Source organism: Pan troglodytes, chromosome 7 (assembly GCF_028858775.2).
Source record: "Pan troglodytes isolate AG18354 chromosome 7, NHGRI_mPanTro3-v2.0_pri, whole genome shotgun sequence".
In the NCBI taxonomy this organism is placed as follows: Eukaryota; Metazoa; Chordata; class Mammalia; order Primates; family Hominidae; genus Pan; species Pan troglodytes.
In genome coordinates, this window is record NC_072405.2 from 76,157,975 (window position 1) to 76,176,315 (window position 18,341).

Here is an 18,341-nt window from a genome sequence, read left to right on the forward strand (position 1 = left end):
ATTTTATCTTTGACCCATGGATCATTTAGAAATGTGTTTAATTTCCAAGTGTTTGGAGATTTTCCTGTTATTCTTCTGCTATCAATTACTAGTTTGATTTCATTGTGGTTACAGAACACACCTTATGATTTCAATTATTTTATACTTGTTGAGGTCTATGTTTTGGAAGAGGATATGGTATATTTTAGAATATGTTCTATAGGCACTTGAAAAGAAAGTGTATTCTGCTGTTGTTGGGTACAGTCTATTAGATCCTGCTGGTTGATAGTGCTGTTGAGTTCCTTTATATCCTTGATTTTTAAATTTCTATTTATTTATTTATTTGTTTATTTTTGAGATGGAGTCTCGCTCTGTTGCCCAGGCTGGAGTGTAGTGGCATGATCCTGGCTCACTGCAACCTCTGCCCCCTTGGTTCAAGGAATTCTCCTGCTTCAGCCTCCTGAGTAGCTGGGACTACAGGTATGTGCCACCACATCCAGCTAATTTTTGTAATTTTAGTAGAGACAGGGTTTTACCATGTTGGCCAGGCTGGTCTTGAACTCCTGATCTCAAGTGGCCCACCTGCCTAGGCCTCCCAGAGTCTTATTTATTTATTGAGACAGGGTCTTGTTCTGCCCAGGCTGGAGTGCAGTGGCATCATCACAGCTCACTGCAGCTTTGACCTCCTGAGTTCAACAGGTCCTCCCTCCTCAGCCTCTGGAGTAGCTGGGACTACAGGCATGCACCACTATGCCCAGCTAATTAAATTTTTGTTTTTTTTTTTGTAGAGACAGGGTCTCACTATGTTGCCCAGGCTGATCTTGAATTCCTGGGCTCAAGTGATCCTCCTGCCTCGGCCTCCTGAAGTGCTGGAATTACAGGTGTGAGCCACCATGCCCAGCTTGATTTTCTTTTTAATTGTTCCTTTCCATTAGTTATTTAAAAATACCAAATTGCTGATATAATAGTAATAATAATTGATTTTATTAAGTGTTTATTATATGCCAAACATTCTGTTAAGTCTTTTGCATGCATTATATTATTATTATTATTTTTTAAGTTCTGGGATACATGTCCTGAATGTGCAGGTTTGTTACATAGGTTTACATGTGCCACGGTGGTTTGCTGTGCCTATCAACAGATCATCTAGGTTTTAAGCCGCGCATGCATTAGGTATTTGTTTTAATGCTCTCCCTCCCCTTTTCCCCCATCCCCTGACAGGCCCCAGTGTGTGATGTTCCCCTCCCTGTGTCCATGTGTTCTCATTGTTCAACTCCCACTTATGAGAGAACACATGCATTGTATTATTTAATCCTCCCAATAAGCCAATGTGTTACATACTATCATTATCCTCATTTTGCTGAGGCTTAGAAAGGTTAAGTGACTTGACATTAAGATAACACAGAGAGTAAGTGGCAGAGCTGACATTACCCTGACATCAGTGTGGGGTTGCCTGACTTCCAACTGTGTGCACATAACACCTATGCAATCTGAGGCTCTATCAGGATCCTAGAAAGGCTGATAAGTTTTCTTCCTGTTCACATTTGCATAAGGATGTAAGTGGTTATGGGGAAATCTCATCAAGGAATGGTAGGCAGACTTTAATGTGATCCAACAATTCCTGCTCTTAGTATTTGTGCCCTGCATAATTCCTTCCTCTTGAGTATGGGCTGGACCAAGTGACTCACTTCTAATGAAGACAATATGGCAAAAGTGATATGAGGTCACTTCCAAGCCTAAGTTACAAAAGAACCGCGGTTTCCATCTGGGGCCTGTTTTCTCTTGCTTTCTCTCTCACCTGCTTTGAGTGAAGCCAGGTGCCATGTTTTCAGCTGGCCTAGGAAGAAGCTTATGTGGCAAGGAGTTGATATCTCTGGCCCACAGCCAGTGAGGACTTAAGGCTTACCAACAGCCACATGAGTGAGCTTGGAAGCACATCATCCCCCAGTGAAGCCACACATCCTCATGCCCAGGGCTCCAGCTGACACCTTGACTGTGACACTGGGGTGAATGACCTCCAGGCCTCCTTTGTTCCATTTCTGGTTACTTCCATGGCTCAGACAGAAAATGGAGTGGTAAAGTGGAGGAGGAAATGGCAGCCATAATCCAGAGGAGTGAAAGAGGTGTGGGGAGGGTAGCAGAGGCACAGGAATGGCCTCACTCATCTGCACACATGATGGCCCTGTGCAGGAGAGAGAAGGATGGAGAGGAAAGCCTCTCCTCCCAATGATGTATCGGTGGAAATGGAGCCTAATCTCAATTGTTGCTTCTTGCTCTTGCTCCAAAATCAACTGCCCTCAGTTGACAGTCATTGCATATGCCTCTTCCTTTTCCTGTGTACCTGTGGGTACACTGTCCTTCTCTTCCTTGGAAATTTAGCCCAGGTTACAGTGCTGCTGTATATGGCTCTACAGATTGTGTACTATAAAAATCCAGATGGAACCATTCATATCCTATGAGATGATTTGACAAGTCATCATCCAGAAATCTTTCCACATCATTACCACTGAATTCTCATCATTTCAGTGCATTAACAAATATTTGAACACCTATTAAGTGCCAAGTGTTGTTCTACATGTTGGGATTTAACAGTGAACAAGATGGATAGAGTTTCTCTTGTTGGAGTTGATACAGGAATAAGATAATAACAATATAATAGACAAAGTAAATTTAGATGTTGTAAAGAAAAGATTGCGTATGTTGGGGGTGAGGGAAAACTTTAGCTGGAATGCTGGGGAGATACATTCTCATGTTCTTCAATAATATACATGACTATATCCTATCAACAACAGATGTTCTGTACTTAACTATTTCTTTTTTTTTAACCTGAAATAGCAGACAATGTGTTGATATGTATACATTGGGTATTTGATGCAACATAATAGAGTTAATTTCTTATTAGCTTTTGCATTTGTCCTAGCAGGATGAAATAGTGTTTCAAGAGAATGCAAATTACTCAATAAACTGAGTAGGAATGTTTAGAAAATTTTATTACTCAATACTTACAAGATTAAGCATACTTTTGTGGTTTTGGTAGTGGCAGAGATATTTTGTAAATTTAGTACATTCTTGACATTTGTGAGCTGTGTTTTCTAGGACCTAGGAGAGTTTTCAAAGTTACAAATTCCACTGCAGCACATAATTTCCCCATAAAACACAGTAAAATATAACCGATATACTTAAATATCCTTTGTGTCTTTAATGGTTTTCTATAAGTACAGGGCTAACAAATTTGTAGAGTTATTTTGTGGCTAAGACCCTTCATATCCTTTGACTTTCACTTTCATTATCAGTATTAGTGGTTGGTTTTCTTTGATGTTTCCCACCCCTCAACTGCCAAAAGTAAAAGTCAAGGTTAAAAAAAAAAAAAACCATGAAAGATATTACATTCTTGACAATGAATAGAAAAGTATCAGAACATACGAAAGTGTTGGCACAAAAGCCTGGCCCACTCTTGGGATAGGGACCCACTCAACACACTAGCTCAGAGGGCTTGTGACTCAAATGAAGCATTAAGAAAATGAGAAATCACCATGAGTCATCAACGATTAGGGTTACTGAAAAATAACTGAAACTAAGAATGTTAAATCCACAGATGCTAAAGGTCTTCTGGTATCTAAATTACAGACCTATAGCAGGAGGGCACAAGCAATCCCTTGTTCATCTCTTTATTGTTAGAGCATATGTGAAATGATTTTGAGGAGGAAGTCAAGTGATGTAGAACTTTCTGAGCTGGATATCTTGTAAGAAATTATTTTGGAACACCACAGATTGGGTTTTTAGCTGTGCCATATATGCATTGCTAGGTTAGTTCCTAATTTGTCACAAATTTAAAAAGGTTCTGAACTTCAGGTTCTTTCTCTGTAATGAGAGCTGCCAATTCCCACTTCCAAGGGCACAGGTGAGGATAAGCTGAGCCAGGGTTACAAGAGAACTTCATAAACATGAAAGCAGCCCACGGAATCAAGGTGTTACTGTTATTCAATCAGGTATCATTGGTTTCAAATTCCCACTTTGTTAAGCAGAATAAAAACACAGGGAAGCACTGACTAGCTGAAATGGACATTGTGTAAAGGGTTTAACTTACTTCTTTTACAAACCACTGACAAAAGGCAGGACCAATCCATTCTCTTGCATGAATACCACAGTCTATCCAAACAGCTCTTTTGAGTCGTGATCGTCTGCCCAGCTGAAAACAAGAGCATTCACAGTAACCAACTCAGGCTTTTAGATTCACTGACCAGCATAATTTAATAAGGTTTCAGCATAATTCTTCACTGTAGTGTGGTTCATTAGGTAACGCATAAAAAGGACAAAGGGAGTTCCTATCTATCTCGAAAGTCCAGGCTTCTTTATGCAGAAACAATACATTTATTGTCCTAATTATAATAAAAGAACTAGAAAGTACAAAAGGAAAAGGAAAATTCCTAAATAGGTTGCTTCTTTATTTTTAAAATTTTTAAATTTTAATTAATTAATTAATTTTTAAGAGCTGAGTTCTTGCTATGTTGCCAAGGCTGGTCTTGAACTCCTGGTCTCTTGCAATCCTGCTGGCTCAGCCTGCTTCTTCATTGTAATATAGTATGTGACTGTTAAGTAAAAAGCTAAGTCCTCCCTCATCCCCTTTCTCTTTCCATCCCAAGGAATATTTCTTAAATAATAGCTATATTTTATAGGTGGATAAAGTCAAATTTTATTATACCACGAAATGAAAACATAAAACAACTTGATTTCTAGAATCAAGTGGTAGATTTTTCTTTACAATCCTACCATATCAATATTACTTTTAACCTGGTTGCTAACCGAGAAATCAATAGGAGATCCTGACATTATAATTACAGGGGATCTAATTTTCATTCATTCATTAATTCACTTCACAAATATTTCAGGAAATCCTTTTTAATGTCAGACATCGTGCTCAGTACTGGAGATTCAAACATGAAAAGACAAGGAATTTATACACTAGTGGAGAGGGCAAACATGTAAGCAATCAATCAACCATTATGATGCGAATATCTATAAGTTACCGTGGGAACATAAGAGTGTTATGTTGAATTTTCCTAAGTAATAAAATGTGGCTTCTCAGAAGAGGAGCACTTGAGTACTTCAGCAAGACATAAAGCTTGTTTGGCAGACAAGTTGGAGGAAGGCATCTCAATCCTGGAAGAGAATCTGAGCGCACCATATTGGAGGAACTGTGCCTGCAGTTTGAGGAAGGAACAGCAGATAAAGCTCAAAGTGGATTCCCTGGATACTAAATAAAAGAGATGAGGCTTCCTCCTGTATTCTATGGGGTGCTTTGTGTGTATGTGTGTGTGTGTGTGTCTGTTTGCTTGCTCATGTTTGAGGGCTCATATTGGCAGCAGTGTGGAGGATGGATTAGAGCATGAGAGGGTCAAGAATGGGGGCTCGAAGGAAGCTCAGTACTGAGGCCACTACTGCAATAGTCCAGGGAGAACAGACACAGAGAGAAGTTAGGGTAATAGCTATGAGGACAAGAGAAGCAACTGGGGCAGATCTAAAATATTCAGAAGAAAAAATGGTCAGCTTTTGGTGGTAATTTAAAGTGAATGGTTAAAGGAGAGGAATTTAGGATGATGTCCATGTTTCTGAATTGGGAGGAGAGGGATGCCATTCTGAATCTGAGGTGCTTTTCTGAATATCCAGGGAAGAGTGTCAAGCAGGCAATGGTGGGTGAATTTAAGGTTCCAGAGGGTGGACTGCAATGGATACAGAGGTCTGGGATGACTATTGAAATTATGGGCTAGATGTGCCTGTCTAGAGAGTGTCTGTGGTATGAAAGTAAGACTGAGGATAGATTCTCAGGGATTACCTGAACCTAAGGAAAGGATAAGGGGAAAGGAGCCAGTGAGTGAGACCCAGATGGTCAGAGAGACAGGAGGAGAATCAATTAGGAGTGGTTGCTGGCCTTGGAAAGAAGTTTTAGAAGAGTTGTAGGGGCAAAGGCTGGTGAGTCAAAGTCTGAATGATAGGAGAGGAAGTAGAGATGATGATTAGAGGTAAGTCTTTTTAGAAGTTTGGCTGAGAAAGAATGGAGAGCTATAGGTCAGTAGACAGAAGAGAATGCAGGGTCAAGGGATGAATGAGAATAATACATAGCTTCTGCATTAGATAGTTCTCATGTCGCTATAAAGAACTACCTGAAACTGGGTAGTTATAAATAAAAGAGGTTTAATTGGCTCACAGTTCCGTAGGCTGTACAGGAAGCATGGCTGGGGAGGCCTCAGGAAACTTAGAGTCATGGCAGAAGGAGGAGAGGAAGGAGGCACAGCTTACATGGTGGAGCAGGAGGAAGAGAGCGAAGGGGGAAGTGCTACACACTTTTAAACAACCAGATCTCATGAGAACTCACTATCACAAGAACAGCAAGGGGGAAATCTGCCTTCATGATTCAATCACCTCCCACCAGGTTCCTCCCACAACTTTGGAAATTACAATTTGAAGTGAGATTTGGGTGGGGACACAGACCCAAACCATAGCAACTTCTTATACATTTAAATAGTTTTGCATTGGTTCACCTCAGGCAGCACCAACTCACAAATACTTCGCATCAATAACTGAAAATGTTGGCAAAAGTATTCTCTGGAATATCCAATGGCAAAAATGAAATATGGTTCAGAAACCTGAGGGAAAGTATTTCTGAGATTATCAGATGATGTTAAATATGAGACTCTATAAAAGATCATTTCATTTCTTTTCCCATAGGTTAAAGTTGAAAAAGATGGATATTTGGTAAACATTATGTATTTACACAGCAATTGCTTATTTTTACCTTTAAAATAAAAAGAGATCTTCCCTCATATGATCTTCCAATAGAGAACATGTGAATGAGGCCTGAGTGAGTTTTATTCAGATGATGCATCCAATTTTGAATCTAAGAGCAAATAAATAAAAACTATGTTAGACTCTCTCAAAATAATGGAGCTTTTAGAGAACAAAAGGAAACAAAAAGACAACAGTAGTTCTCTGAATTCAAGGAGTGCACATGGAATATAAAATTGAACAAAAAACCTACTTTCTATTTTTAATTTTCTTTGGGATACTTAAAATTACATTTAATTTTCTGCCTTTACAGATAGTAGCTTATGTCTTTATATAGTTCTTCCATTAAAGCATACCTTCTACTACCATATATCATTAATATACGGGTAACAGATTTTTATAAAAAATTGATGTGTTCTAGCTTTTTGAAAATCAGAATTTATTTCTATTTTCCACAAGTATTTAAGAGGTAAAGAAATAAATCAACTTTAGGAAAACTGTCCAAACTACTTGAAAGTGTTTCTTAAAGTCCCATATATTACAATTTGCCACTGAAAGAAAATGCTAAGAAAAAGGCATTATCTTTTTCCATTTAAAGGTTCTTTTACTGAGCTACATATCAGAGGGCAAACTCTGAATAATTTCTCCAGTGATAGTGATACATCTGCATTGATCCATTCATATACACTTATCTGTCATCAGGAAAAGATACATTTGAATGAATAAGGTGCTTCATTCCTGACTTAAAAGCCTTATAAGGTGTAAAAAAACAACACAAAAGTGTCCTACCATTTTATGGTATAAAAGGATCAGTGCTGAAAAAATAGCTAAATATATTCAGGAAAGTACCCATATATTCTTTTCTTTCTATTCTTATTTAATCTAATGAGCAGGATATATGTGTGTGTGTGTGTGTACATACACATACATTATGCATATCTATATTATATTTGTAAAATTTGACTGTTTTCTAGTGCATGTTAACAGTACTTCTGTGTGCAAAGTTATCTAAAACCTTTCTATTGCTTCTAATCTTAAGCTTCCAAACATGTTTAGACATGAAATATGCGGAGATAATTTTGAAAGGAGAGTTGTTATCAAGAGAACCAAAAACCGTCTTAAGAATAGAGCAGCATCTCATTTATTTTATGTCTGGCATTCCTTTGTTCAATTCAGAGGAAGCATGGAAAATGTATGATTCATTCATTTATTCCTCTGTCAACAACTATGTATTTGGAGGTCTCTGTTTGCCTGCCACTGGAGTTATAGCGGTGAATAAGAAAGAAGTGGCCTGCGCTCGTGGAACTTGTAGCTTATTAGAGGTGAAAGGCATTAATCAAATAATCACATAATTACATAATTAGAAACTGTGATAGGTATCACATCCTTGTGCTATGGGGGCATGTAATTCACTAGGTGTTGGCGGAGGAGGGGTTTAATCCAATCTGGGAGAATAGGAACAGCTACCTTTTTGCTTAAGCTGAGATTTGCAGAACAACAACCTGTCCAGGTGAATAGTAAAGGATGTGACAGTGTGGATGAGGTGGCTGTCAGTTCTCCAGGTAGGATAAAAAAGCATGTTCAAAGGTGCAGAGATGCCCCAAATGAAGCTTTGCCTTTGAGAGGTCTCAGCTTTGCAGAGGGTACAAGTAAGGTCCACTTACTCATCATTTCCTCAAACTCTGGTTAGCTTTATGTTTCTTGGCTTGTTAGTGAAGGCCATTATAGCTATAATTATAGGAACATTTCCTCACTCTTCCATTGCGCTTCCTATGTCCTATGTAAAAGTGGTATGGGTAAAGCAAATGAAATTAAAATTGTTTTGATACTTCTTATATACCATCAAAGACTTAATAGAAGAGATAAGGTGCCTGGGCCATGTAAAAGCTACATATATTCTTCACATAGTACCTTCTCTGTCTTTATGCTTCTCCCCCAGAAGCATAAAACACATCATTTTCTCCCTTAGACCTAAATGATAAAGACGTCTCTATAAAAAACCAGAAAAAGCTCTTTTGATTACATACTTCTTCTAAGGAGTGATAAACTTCATAATTATATCCAGAGAGGGATCTTCGGTTTCTCTGGGTGTGCAAGCTGCCTCCCTTCTCCAGTGTTTTCTGAAGATCTTCTATGAGGACCCTGGATTTGGAATGACAGACATGATGAAAAGTAAATTGAGATATTGCAAAAATCAGGCAACACCCAGAAAAAATTCATATGCATCTATGTAAAGAAAGACTGTGGTGATCAATATTCCTAAAAATACCAAATGTTGGGAAAATGTTATTTTTCAGGAAATGAAAACAGTTAAATAAGTGATGTAATGAATTTAACATGTAAAATTATAGGCAGATATCCTCAAGTGATAGTAGTAGTAACAATAACTACTGCTGATTTGCAGCTGCAACAACCGAATGATGACTACGAGCACTTAGATTTACTGAGCACTACTTACCTACCAGCAGCCAGGCACTGTGCTGTGTCTTTTATGTACATAATCTTAGTTAATAGCCCTATAGTCTATGTGGTAGATTCTCTCGTTATTGGTATTTATAAAATGGGGAAACTGAGTCTCAAAAGGGTTAAGAACTCACCAATATCACTCTACTGGTCAGTGCCAAGCCAGAATTTGAACTTGGAAGGTGAACCCAAATTCCAATCTTGAGATTCTAAGTCCAGGGTCACTTCATGAAAACTGAGCCTAGGCTTCTCTTCCATGCCCTTACCGCTTTCTTTTTCCTGCTGCTTCTTCCTGCACACATCCCTTCCATCACCAAGAGACTATGCTCACGTCACTACCCAGCACCCCTGACCCAAGACAGAGAGAAAAGGGAAAGAGGAAAAGAAGCTACAGTCCTCAAGAGGAAACTGAAGAAATACCCAGAGTTGGAAAAAGTGATTTCACTGCCTGCCAGCATCAAGAATGCCAAGAGAAGAGAAGCTCAGCCAATTATAGTGAATGCATTTGGAAATTAAAGGCTGAGGCCAGGGCGGGGATTCCAGGCTTTGTGGAACCAGCTCCAGGCAGAGTCATTAGTGTTCTTGATGTGACATGTGAGTTAGATAAATACAGGCCTGTCTTCTCAATGCTCACCAGCCTCCACTAACTAGAGTTTCACACAGTAGCAAAGCACTTCAGTCATTTGCATTACTTAAAGATGTTAGAAAGCCCCCCAGTGATTTTCCTGGGCCTGGCAGGTAGCTAAAAAGCTTTGCTTTCATATTTTATTTTCCAAAAGAACCTGTTGTTTAATGGTTTAAGTGCTATTAAAAGAACATATAATGGCATCTTTAAATAACTTTCAAGGCTGAAAGTTATTTAAAGCCTTTAATATTAATGTTTAAAAATTATTTTAAAAAATTATATTGAATCACCTAAAGAAATATTTTCCATTCTATGAAGAAAGTAAATTAACTTAGGGTCATACTGGGTATAGGACATTCTTTTTCATTTACTCATTTGTTATTTATTGAGCACCTACTATGGACAAAGCACTTAATCAGGAATTGATCATTGGCTTACTGCTTTTTTTGTTTCAATTTTTGATTTTAAAACTGAAAACATTTTAGAAATCGAGGTAAGGTGAGGTGGCTCAAAGCTTGGTTAAGTTCCCGATGGCTGCTTGCAGTGGCTCAAAATGTGAGTGGGAGGTTGTTGTTAGTCTGAACACCATCTATATTAGTGCTTTCTTTTTTACCCTCAAAGTAGGAAGTTACAGATGATTAGGCTTGTATGGGCTAAAGAATTTTACAATATTGCTAAAGTAAGTCTTGAGCCAAATGAACCTCCATGTCAATTTTCTAACTTCCTTGTGTTAGGAGAGAATCTGGGATAGTCAAGAGGGATACGAGTTTGACTAGGGCTGGGGTAATTATAAATTGTCAACATATTCCAATACTGCAGGGAACCTTCAGGTATATTACCCTCACCAAAATCATCTATTATTTCTCCTGGCTACTTTTTTCGATCCCCAGAAACTAAGGAAAAAAAATGTAGACAGATTTGCCAAAGGCAGAAATCTATACCAGAATCTCCTTCTGAATTTCCAGTTGTTAAAGTCTGTGGTACTTTGTTATGGCGGCCCCAGCAAACTAACCCAGGGCTCTGTTCAGTAACTTACATTGCACCCAAATGCAGGCCCTAGGAGATCAACCTTAAATTAAAAAATAATTGTGACACTGGAGGTCAAGTCCCATTTTCCTTGTTAAGTGGTTGACTAGAAACTAGCGTATCGATGACAAGGCTGTGAAATGGAGTCTCAGAACGGTCTTTGTAAACTGTTGTAGTTTCTTACTTCTTCATAGCCTGTGATGATTCCTACCCCAGTTGTGTATATTCCTGTAATGGTGACTAGAACTATTCTAAACTTTCTGAGTGATGCCATTACTCAGTACAAAACCACCTCCCCAAAGTTTCCAGGGTGGGGAGGGACCCTCAAAACATAGAAAGTTTTTTTTTTTTTTTTTTTAGGAGTCTTGCTCTGTCACCCAGGCTGGAGTGCAGTGGCGTGAACTCGGCTCACTGCAACTCCATCTTCCAAGTTCAAGCGATTCTCATGTCTCAGCCTCCCGAGTAGCTGGGATTACAGCCACGCACCAACATGCCTGGCTAATTTTTGTATTTTTAGTAGAGACCGGGTTTTACCATGTTGGCCAAGCTGATCTTAAACTTCTGACCTTAGCTAATCCACCCGCCTTAGCCTCCCAAAGTGCTGGGATTACAGGTGTGAGCCACCACGCCTGACCAAAAAATAGAAATTTCATCACCAACTTTTATAGGTATTTACTTTATAGAATAACCAAAATGTTTTATGGTAGAATGAATCATTTCATAGAGGGGAATTGATCACCTAGGGGCCAGACACATGAGGTCACATTATCTCCACTTTAAAAATCACTATAGCTATACATTATGTATTCTTGTACAGAGTAAATGACAATCTTTTGAAAATACTCCAGGCTACAGTACTAAAAGTCAATTAAAATGATCTCTACCTACTGGGCCTGTGGAATTTAATTGTCTCATATGTTATTATCTTGGGACCAATGAAATGAATAATTCTAAATGACTGTTCTCCAGTGAAGAGGCAACTGATTTAAAACATTCATTTTTTAGACTTTATTCTCTGTGACATAAAGTGTGATATTTTATTCTATATCAGTTCCACATGACCTATATTTAATGACAGGAAATAGAGACTTGTTAAACTAACTGGTATATTCTTTTCTACTGAATAGTAATTAATGAAGCATGTGAGTGGTTACTGAGCACCTATAGATATAATTGCCAAGCTGTTTCCTGTCAGGCATTCAGAGAATCAGATCAGGCCTTCAAAGCTACAGCAATGACTAAAATGTGTCCAGTAGGAACAATAGTTTTATGAACAGCTGCGATTCTGTTCTAGAAGCATAGATAAAATACCTTTCTGTAAAAAGCATATCAGTACGTTAATAAAGCTGTAGATATCCTTCTGGCAGGGCAGTCTCTGTGTGGACCAGGGATGTCACTGCCATTTGGCACCCCTTGGCTCAGCCCTCTAGAGAGACTGGGCCCTCGCTATTAACTCACAGACCATCAGCCCACCCCAGGCCCCAGGCCCTCCCAGACCCCAAAACTCTGTGCCAGTTTTGACAGTACAACAACCTGCTAAAAAGTTTGGGTAGTTGGAGTAGTCACTTACACGCATGCCTTTCAACCCCCAAATCTTAGGATTCCCAGCAAAGGGTAAGTCACTCCCTCCTTCTCTATCTCATCTCATTAAGTCACCACACTGCACTTCTAGATTTTCCACTGATGCCCCTTCTCTCCTCCACCTGCTTTTCCTTGTGCCCACTAGAGTCTCCCTTCCTTTGTAAATGAACTTCCTACATTCTCCAGCCTCTTCAGGGAACTCTCTTTTCTCATATTCTTGCCCCATCAGACATTTGACTCTTTAAAGGATACACATTCTTTTGTGGCTTTCTATTCCCATCTCCCTCTCCACCTGCCTACTGTGGGGCATAAGGGAGGAAGGTCAGCGTATTCTCCTGTACGCCATGAATCTTCTCGCTTCCAGGGAAAGCTCATCCTCTCTGCAGCGTCATGCCACTTCTTGCTGCTTTCCTCGAACTCTTGGCTCTGCCTTGATGTTCCTGCCCCAGAAGTACATTTTCTCCCTCCTCCTCTAGTCTTGCCATCAGCCAAGGAGATTCAAGATGATTCTCTGGTGATTTAGGCCACCTGTTCTTGACTGCACCAGCCTCAAAGATATCCACACAACACTCCCCTTCAATGATCTCTGTGGCTACCCTGTGGATCTTGTCACGAGCCATAAACATTCTACCCCTGGACTCTGAGCATCCAACTACTCACATTTTGTCAGAACTTCTTTCCTTCTCATTTGTTTTCCTCAGTAACACTACATTGTTTTCAATACAAAGACCTTAATATCTTCCCTGATTCTTCCACTTGGCCCCCTCATCCGTCCTACATGCTCCTGCCTTCCAATCCATATTAGACCCAGGGATGAATACTTGAACTATTATTTCACTGAGGACCTCAACTTTCTCGCCACCCTGACCTTTCCATGGTTCTATCCAACAGAAACTCAGCTCTGTATCAGTGTCACACTCTCTCTTCTCTGCAACAACCACTTCTCTTTGTTCATACCCCAGTTTTTCTGTTGGTAATACCCTTTAACCCCTCCTTCCTTACTTTCAGTAGATAATTTTGCTTCTTCATTCATCCAGAAAACTTAGCCATTGGCTGTAATCTTTTTTGACATGTCCACTTCCCTCTCTACAGTCTTAAGTAGATCCACCACATTTATCTCTTCAGTTTTAGAGAATGAGGTATCCTTCCTACTGTTCAGACACTCTTCTTTCTGCACATTCTCTCTGGCATCATCGATGTCTCCCTCCCTACAGGCTCTTCCCTCAGCCTACAAATACACCAAGATTTCCCCCTACACAAACAAATCCCAAATCTACCAGGTAGGGATCGGTGATGCATCTCCTCCCAGTCACTTCTCATTCTCTGCTTCGCTAATTCTAACTGCTAAGAACAGGAATGGACTCTGCTGCTGTGTGTTCTCACCTCCTGTTCACATCTGTGTCTTCTAATGCAAACATTCTAATCCATCTTTAGAGTCATCAATGTTCTTTCTGTTGCCAGATCCAAAGGAAACTGGTTGGTCCTTTTATTGCTGGATATCACTGCAGCACTTGGTACCCTGGACCCATCTCTTTCTTTAAAGTCTTTCTTTTCTTTTTCAACTCCTCTGACTATCTTCCACTTGCTCTTTTCTTTTTTTTGAGACAGTGTCTCACTCTGTTGCCCAGGCTGGAGTGCAGTGGCGCGATCTCAGCTCACTGTAACCTCTGCCTCCGGGGTTCAAGTGATTCTTCTGCCTCAGTCCCCCGAGTAGCTAGGATTACAGGCACGTACCACTACACCCAGCTAATTTTTGTATTTTTAGTAGAGACAGGGTTTCACCATGTGGAACAGCCTGGTCTTGAACTCCTGACCTCAGGTGATCTGACCGCCTCAGCTTCCCAAAGTCTGGGATTACAGGCGTGAGCCACCGCACCCGGCCCCACCTGCTCTTTTCTTACTGCTCTAACCATTTTTTTTTTTAAACCAACCCTCAAAATATCTAAATCTGTTCTAGTTTGTCTACTCAGTTACCCAAGCTAGAAAACTTGGAGTCATCCTTTCACTTCTTCCTTTACTACTTACTATCCAACATGAAGAGAGTCTGCTCTGAAATATTTTTTTAATGCTCTCGTGATCCTACTATTCTGGTCCTACTGAGAGCCTCACTCCCTCTTCCCTGGACTAGTGTTTCCTATCCCCTTCACCCCACCCCACTGACATGTGCCTCCTTTGCAATGGGGCAGCACCATCCACAAGACTAGGTCTGAGCTCCTGCCCCTGCACATAAGATTTCCCACAATCTGAACTCCCTGTTTCTCCAGCACCATTTCTTTCTGCCCTCTGACTTGCACTTCATACACTAACCACTCTGCACTCGTATGCTGCTTCTTCCTTTGCTTGTGTGGTCTCCTCTGCCTCTGCCTGTCTGGCATAGCTCCTGCAGAAAGCCTTTTCCACTCCTGCCTTCTCATCCACCCTCTAGGCCTTGCTAGGCTGCTCTCCTTTCTTCACAGAAAAAGGTCTGTTTTTTCACTGATCACTTAGTGGTAACAGTGAATAGTGAAATGAAAGGTCCACATGGTTGCTCCCATCCCCCATTGGACTAATAAGCTCTTCAAGGTGAATATATTCATGTCAGTTTTCCCCATATGAAAAATTGTACCCAAAACACTGTTGTAAGTACTTGATAAATAACCTAAATACAACTACCATTTGGTTCAGTTTAGTACCAATAAATTTTATAGCAAGTGAAAAGGAATGCTTACTTGTACTGGATGTTGGCTTCCTGTAAGAAGGCTAACAGGGCTCGGGAACCATTTTGGGGGATATGGACATCAGTAACTGTTCCCTCTGATACATAGGAGATACTGCTGGGCTGCCACAGGTCCACCTGTAGTGCAGGAACCAACCTATAATTCATATCCAACGTAGGGGGGAAAAATCTGTGTCACAATGTCAAACACATTCTTTTGTTTGCATATAGTAACACCAAACATATTTTGGAATTAGACTTAATGCTTGCATCATCAGGGTAAAACTATTTGATCTTGAATTTGAGTTTCTAAATTATATCATATCCATATAGAATTTGATCATAATTTGCAAATAATAGTTTGAAGACCAATATATTAAAGCTACAAGGTAAAAATGAGTTAAAATAGTTTTAGGTATAATTTTGATACTGTTTTAAAATTATTTGCTATGCAAATACTTGAATAATTGTAAGAAAAAAAGATATAAATCACCCTTCATCCTACCACATAAGAACACTGTGGTAGCTGGGGAGTATTTGGTAATTTCAAATGGAACATTCTCTCATTCTTGGTCTTTTTTTTCTTTTTCTTTTCTTTTCTTTTCTTTTTTTTTTTGAGACAGAGTCTTTCTCTGTCACACAGGTTGGAGGGCAGTGGCGTGATCTCAGTTCCCCGCAATCTCTGCCTCCTGGGTTTAAGCAATTCTGCCTCAGCTTCCTGAGTAGCTGGGATTACAGGTGCATGCCACCAGGTCCAGCTAATTTTTGTATTTTTTTTTAGTAGAGACAGGGTTTCACCATATTGGCCAGGCTGGTCTTGAACTCCTGACCTCAAGTGATCCACCCTTCTTGGCCTCCTGAAGTGCTGGGATTACATACGTGAGCCACGGCGCCCCGCCTAGATGGACCATTCTCTAGGTGCCTGCTCTTCCTCCAACACATGCCTTTCTCCAATTCCTACTCAGCCTTCACTTGTCAATATAAACATCCCTTTTCAAGGAAGACTTGGCTGCTAGGGTAGGTCTCCTTGTCATAGTTCTTAGAGCACCTGGTGCTTCTTTCTTGGTGTAGCTTCCTCTTGCTAGAATGTAAGCTCCGGGACGGCAAAGGGTTTGCCCATTTGGTTACCACCCATCCTGGAACAGTACCTTGTGTAAATTAGCCACTTAGTATTTGTTGCAAGAGTGTAGACCTCCCCCTTTGTAGTAATTCACTACATGTTCAGTATTTTGCAGGAAAGCAGAAGCCACATCTGTTTCCTTACTATAGTGTCCCCAGTGCCTTAGCCAGTGCTCTGCACCTGGTAGGAGCTTGGCCTTCATCAAAGGCACAATGGAACGCAGATGGAAGGGAGGAGAGCCCTATCTCTGCAGGAGTTTGGAGCATCATTTCTAATTAGGCACAGTTTGTCTTCACAGTCCTGCCTCTGTCTACCTCTGACTGCTCTGGGCCTCCCTTTTCCTGCATCTCCAGTCTTGGAGGATGCTGCAGGGCCTTGATCTCTGCTAAGCCCCTATCTGATAAGGTTTAGTTACTTTATCTTCACTTAAGTATCAGTGCCTGCATTCTGTTAGGAACTCTAGAAGACCAAAAATACTTTGTGACTCAGGAAAATAAACCTCTAATGATACAATTTAGCCTGGAACAGGGTAGAGAGGCTTTTATTTTGGGGACAAAGAGTCTACCTGTTTTCTTTCATGCAGCTGACTCCTCCACTCGCTTGCAAGGGCAAATCTGACTCAGCTAACACGCCACTCCAACAATCAGCGCACAACGGAAGTGTGAGGCTGGAAGGGATGCTGAGAGGTCATTCAATCCATCTGTCAGCCCTTGGGCAAGGACACATCTAGGACTGCACCAAACTCTCCCCAATAGGTGTGTCTAAACCACATCTTTTAGGTCTCCAAATAAAGGAGAGTCGACAATATCCTAAATGAATCCACTCACATTTAACAAGATTGTCAGGCATTTTTCTTAATCCCTTCTATTGCAGCATAGTTTATTTTTTAATTTTTTTATTTATTTTTATTTTTTTGGTGTTCTATTCTTCAGTGAGGAATAGCTGGTTTCTTGCCTTTATAAGAAAAGGCATGTTGGTATCTTTCACTTTTCTTTATATATTAGATTTTCTAATCCTTTAGAAGATCGAATCTTTGGGACTTGCCTCTAAACCCATTACAGAGACAGATTTTTTATATTAAGGATAACAGTTTGCTGCCACCCCTTAATGCCAGTGGATATGAGGAAATTGTGCTGTATTCAGAGGATAGAGAGGCACAGGTAGCTAAAATAATATGAATTACCACTCTGGAGATGAGTCTATAAGTGCTATTTTCTGGTGGTACATGCTGAAGTAAGAATCTTTATCCCACAGAAGAGAGCAGCTTCTCCACAGGAAAGTTCCATGAAACGGACCCTACAGCAAGGCTTGGAGAAAGCTTCCTGGGAAACTTTCTCACAAAGTGTGCTCAGAAATGTGCTCGGAAAGCTGTTGGCCTAAAGGACAACTGATAAAAAAGAATTTGCAAAATCAGGAATTCTATTTTGTTGTGATATTAGGAAAGTAAATGAAAATGAATTATTAGTTTTTCTCCAGTAATATTTTAAGGAAAGGGTATTTGAATAAGCAGCATGGATATTTCAGTCAGGGTGGTGGCAGGCAGGTGCCTATAGAAGACATACGGGACAGTAATTACCATCTGAGATTTATAATGTTTCATCTACTTTATAGATATCTTTAATCTTTTCAATAACACTTTGAGGAGGAATTAATTGTAGATACATTTAATGAAGGAGAAGATTCAGGTTCATAGAGGCTAAGTCACTTTCCCAAGGTTGCACAGGTACAAAATGGCTGATACAAGACATGCTTAACAGCAGTGTCCGTAATTTACTGACCCGGTTCACGTCTTCAGGATCTTCCGAGAATATGCCAGAAAAATAAGCATCTTCCAACTTCCTGACCTAGTATTTGGGGAGGTCTGGTCAGTAGATCTCACATTCTGGTCTTTCCTGTGGGGTTATTTGTCCCATAAATTCACATGCAGGTATTTCAAGGTTCCAATCAGCCCCCTGTGTGTAAGTTCCTATCAATAGTTTCCTTAGGGCCTGATCACATCTGGATGAGATAATTAGTAGTTACGAACTGCAAAGCTCTGTGATTCTGGGCTACAACATAACAAAATATCA

At 40.1% G+C, this 18,341-nt stretch overlaps 1 protein-coding gene across 1 annotated transcript in view; it reads right to left on the minus strand.

The window, feature by feature from the left end:
* The window catches only part of CPA6 (carboxypeptidase A6), a 329,468-nt gene that overhangs the window by 79,876 nt on the left and 231,251 nt on the right, over positions 1 to 18,341 (minus strand). The window contains exons 3-6 of the mRNA XM_528158.5: positions 15,166 to 15,290; positions 8,790 to 8,904; positions 6,773 to 6,874; positions 4,067 to 4,168 (exon numbers count right to left, since the gene is read on the minus strand). Of these exons, the coding sequence (XP_528158.2) occupies positions 4,067 to 4,168; positions 6,773 to 6,874; positions 8,790 to 8,904; positions 15,166 to 15,290 (444 nt within the window). The remainder of the gene's footprint in view (positions 1 to 4,066; positions 4,169 to 6,772; positions 6,875 to 8,789; positions 8,905 to 15,165; positions 15,291 to 18,341) is intronic.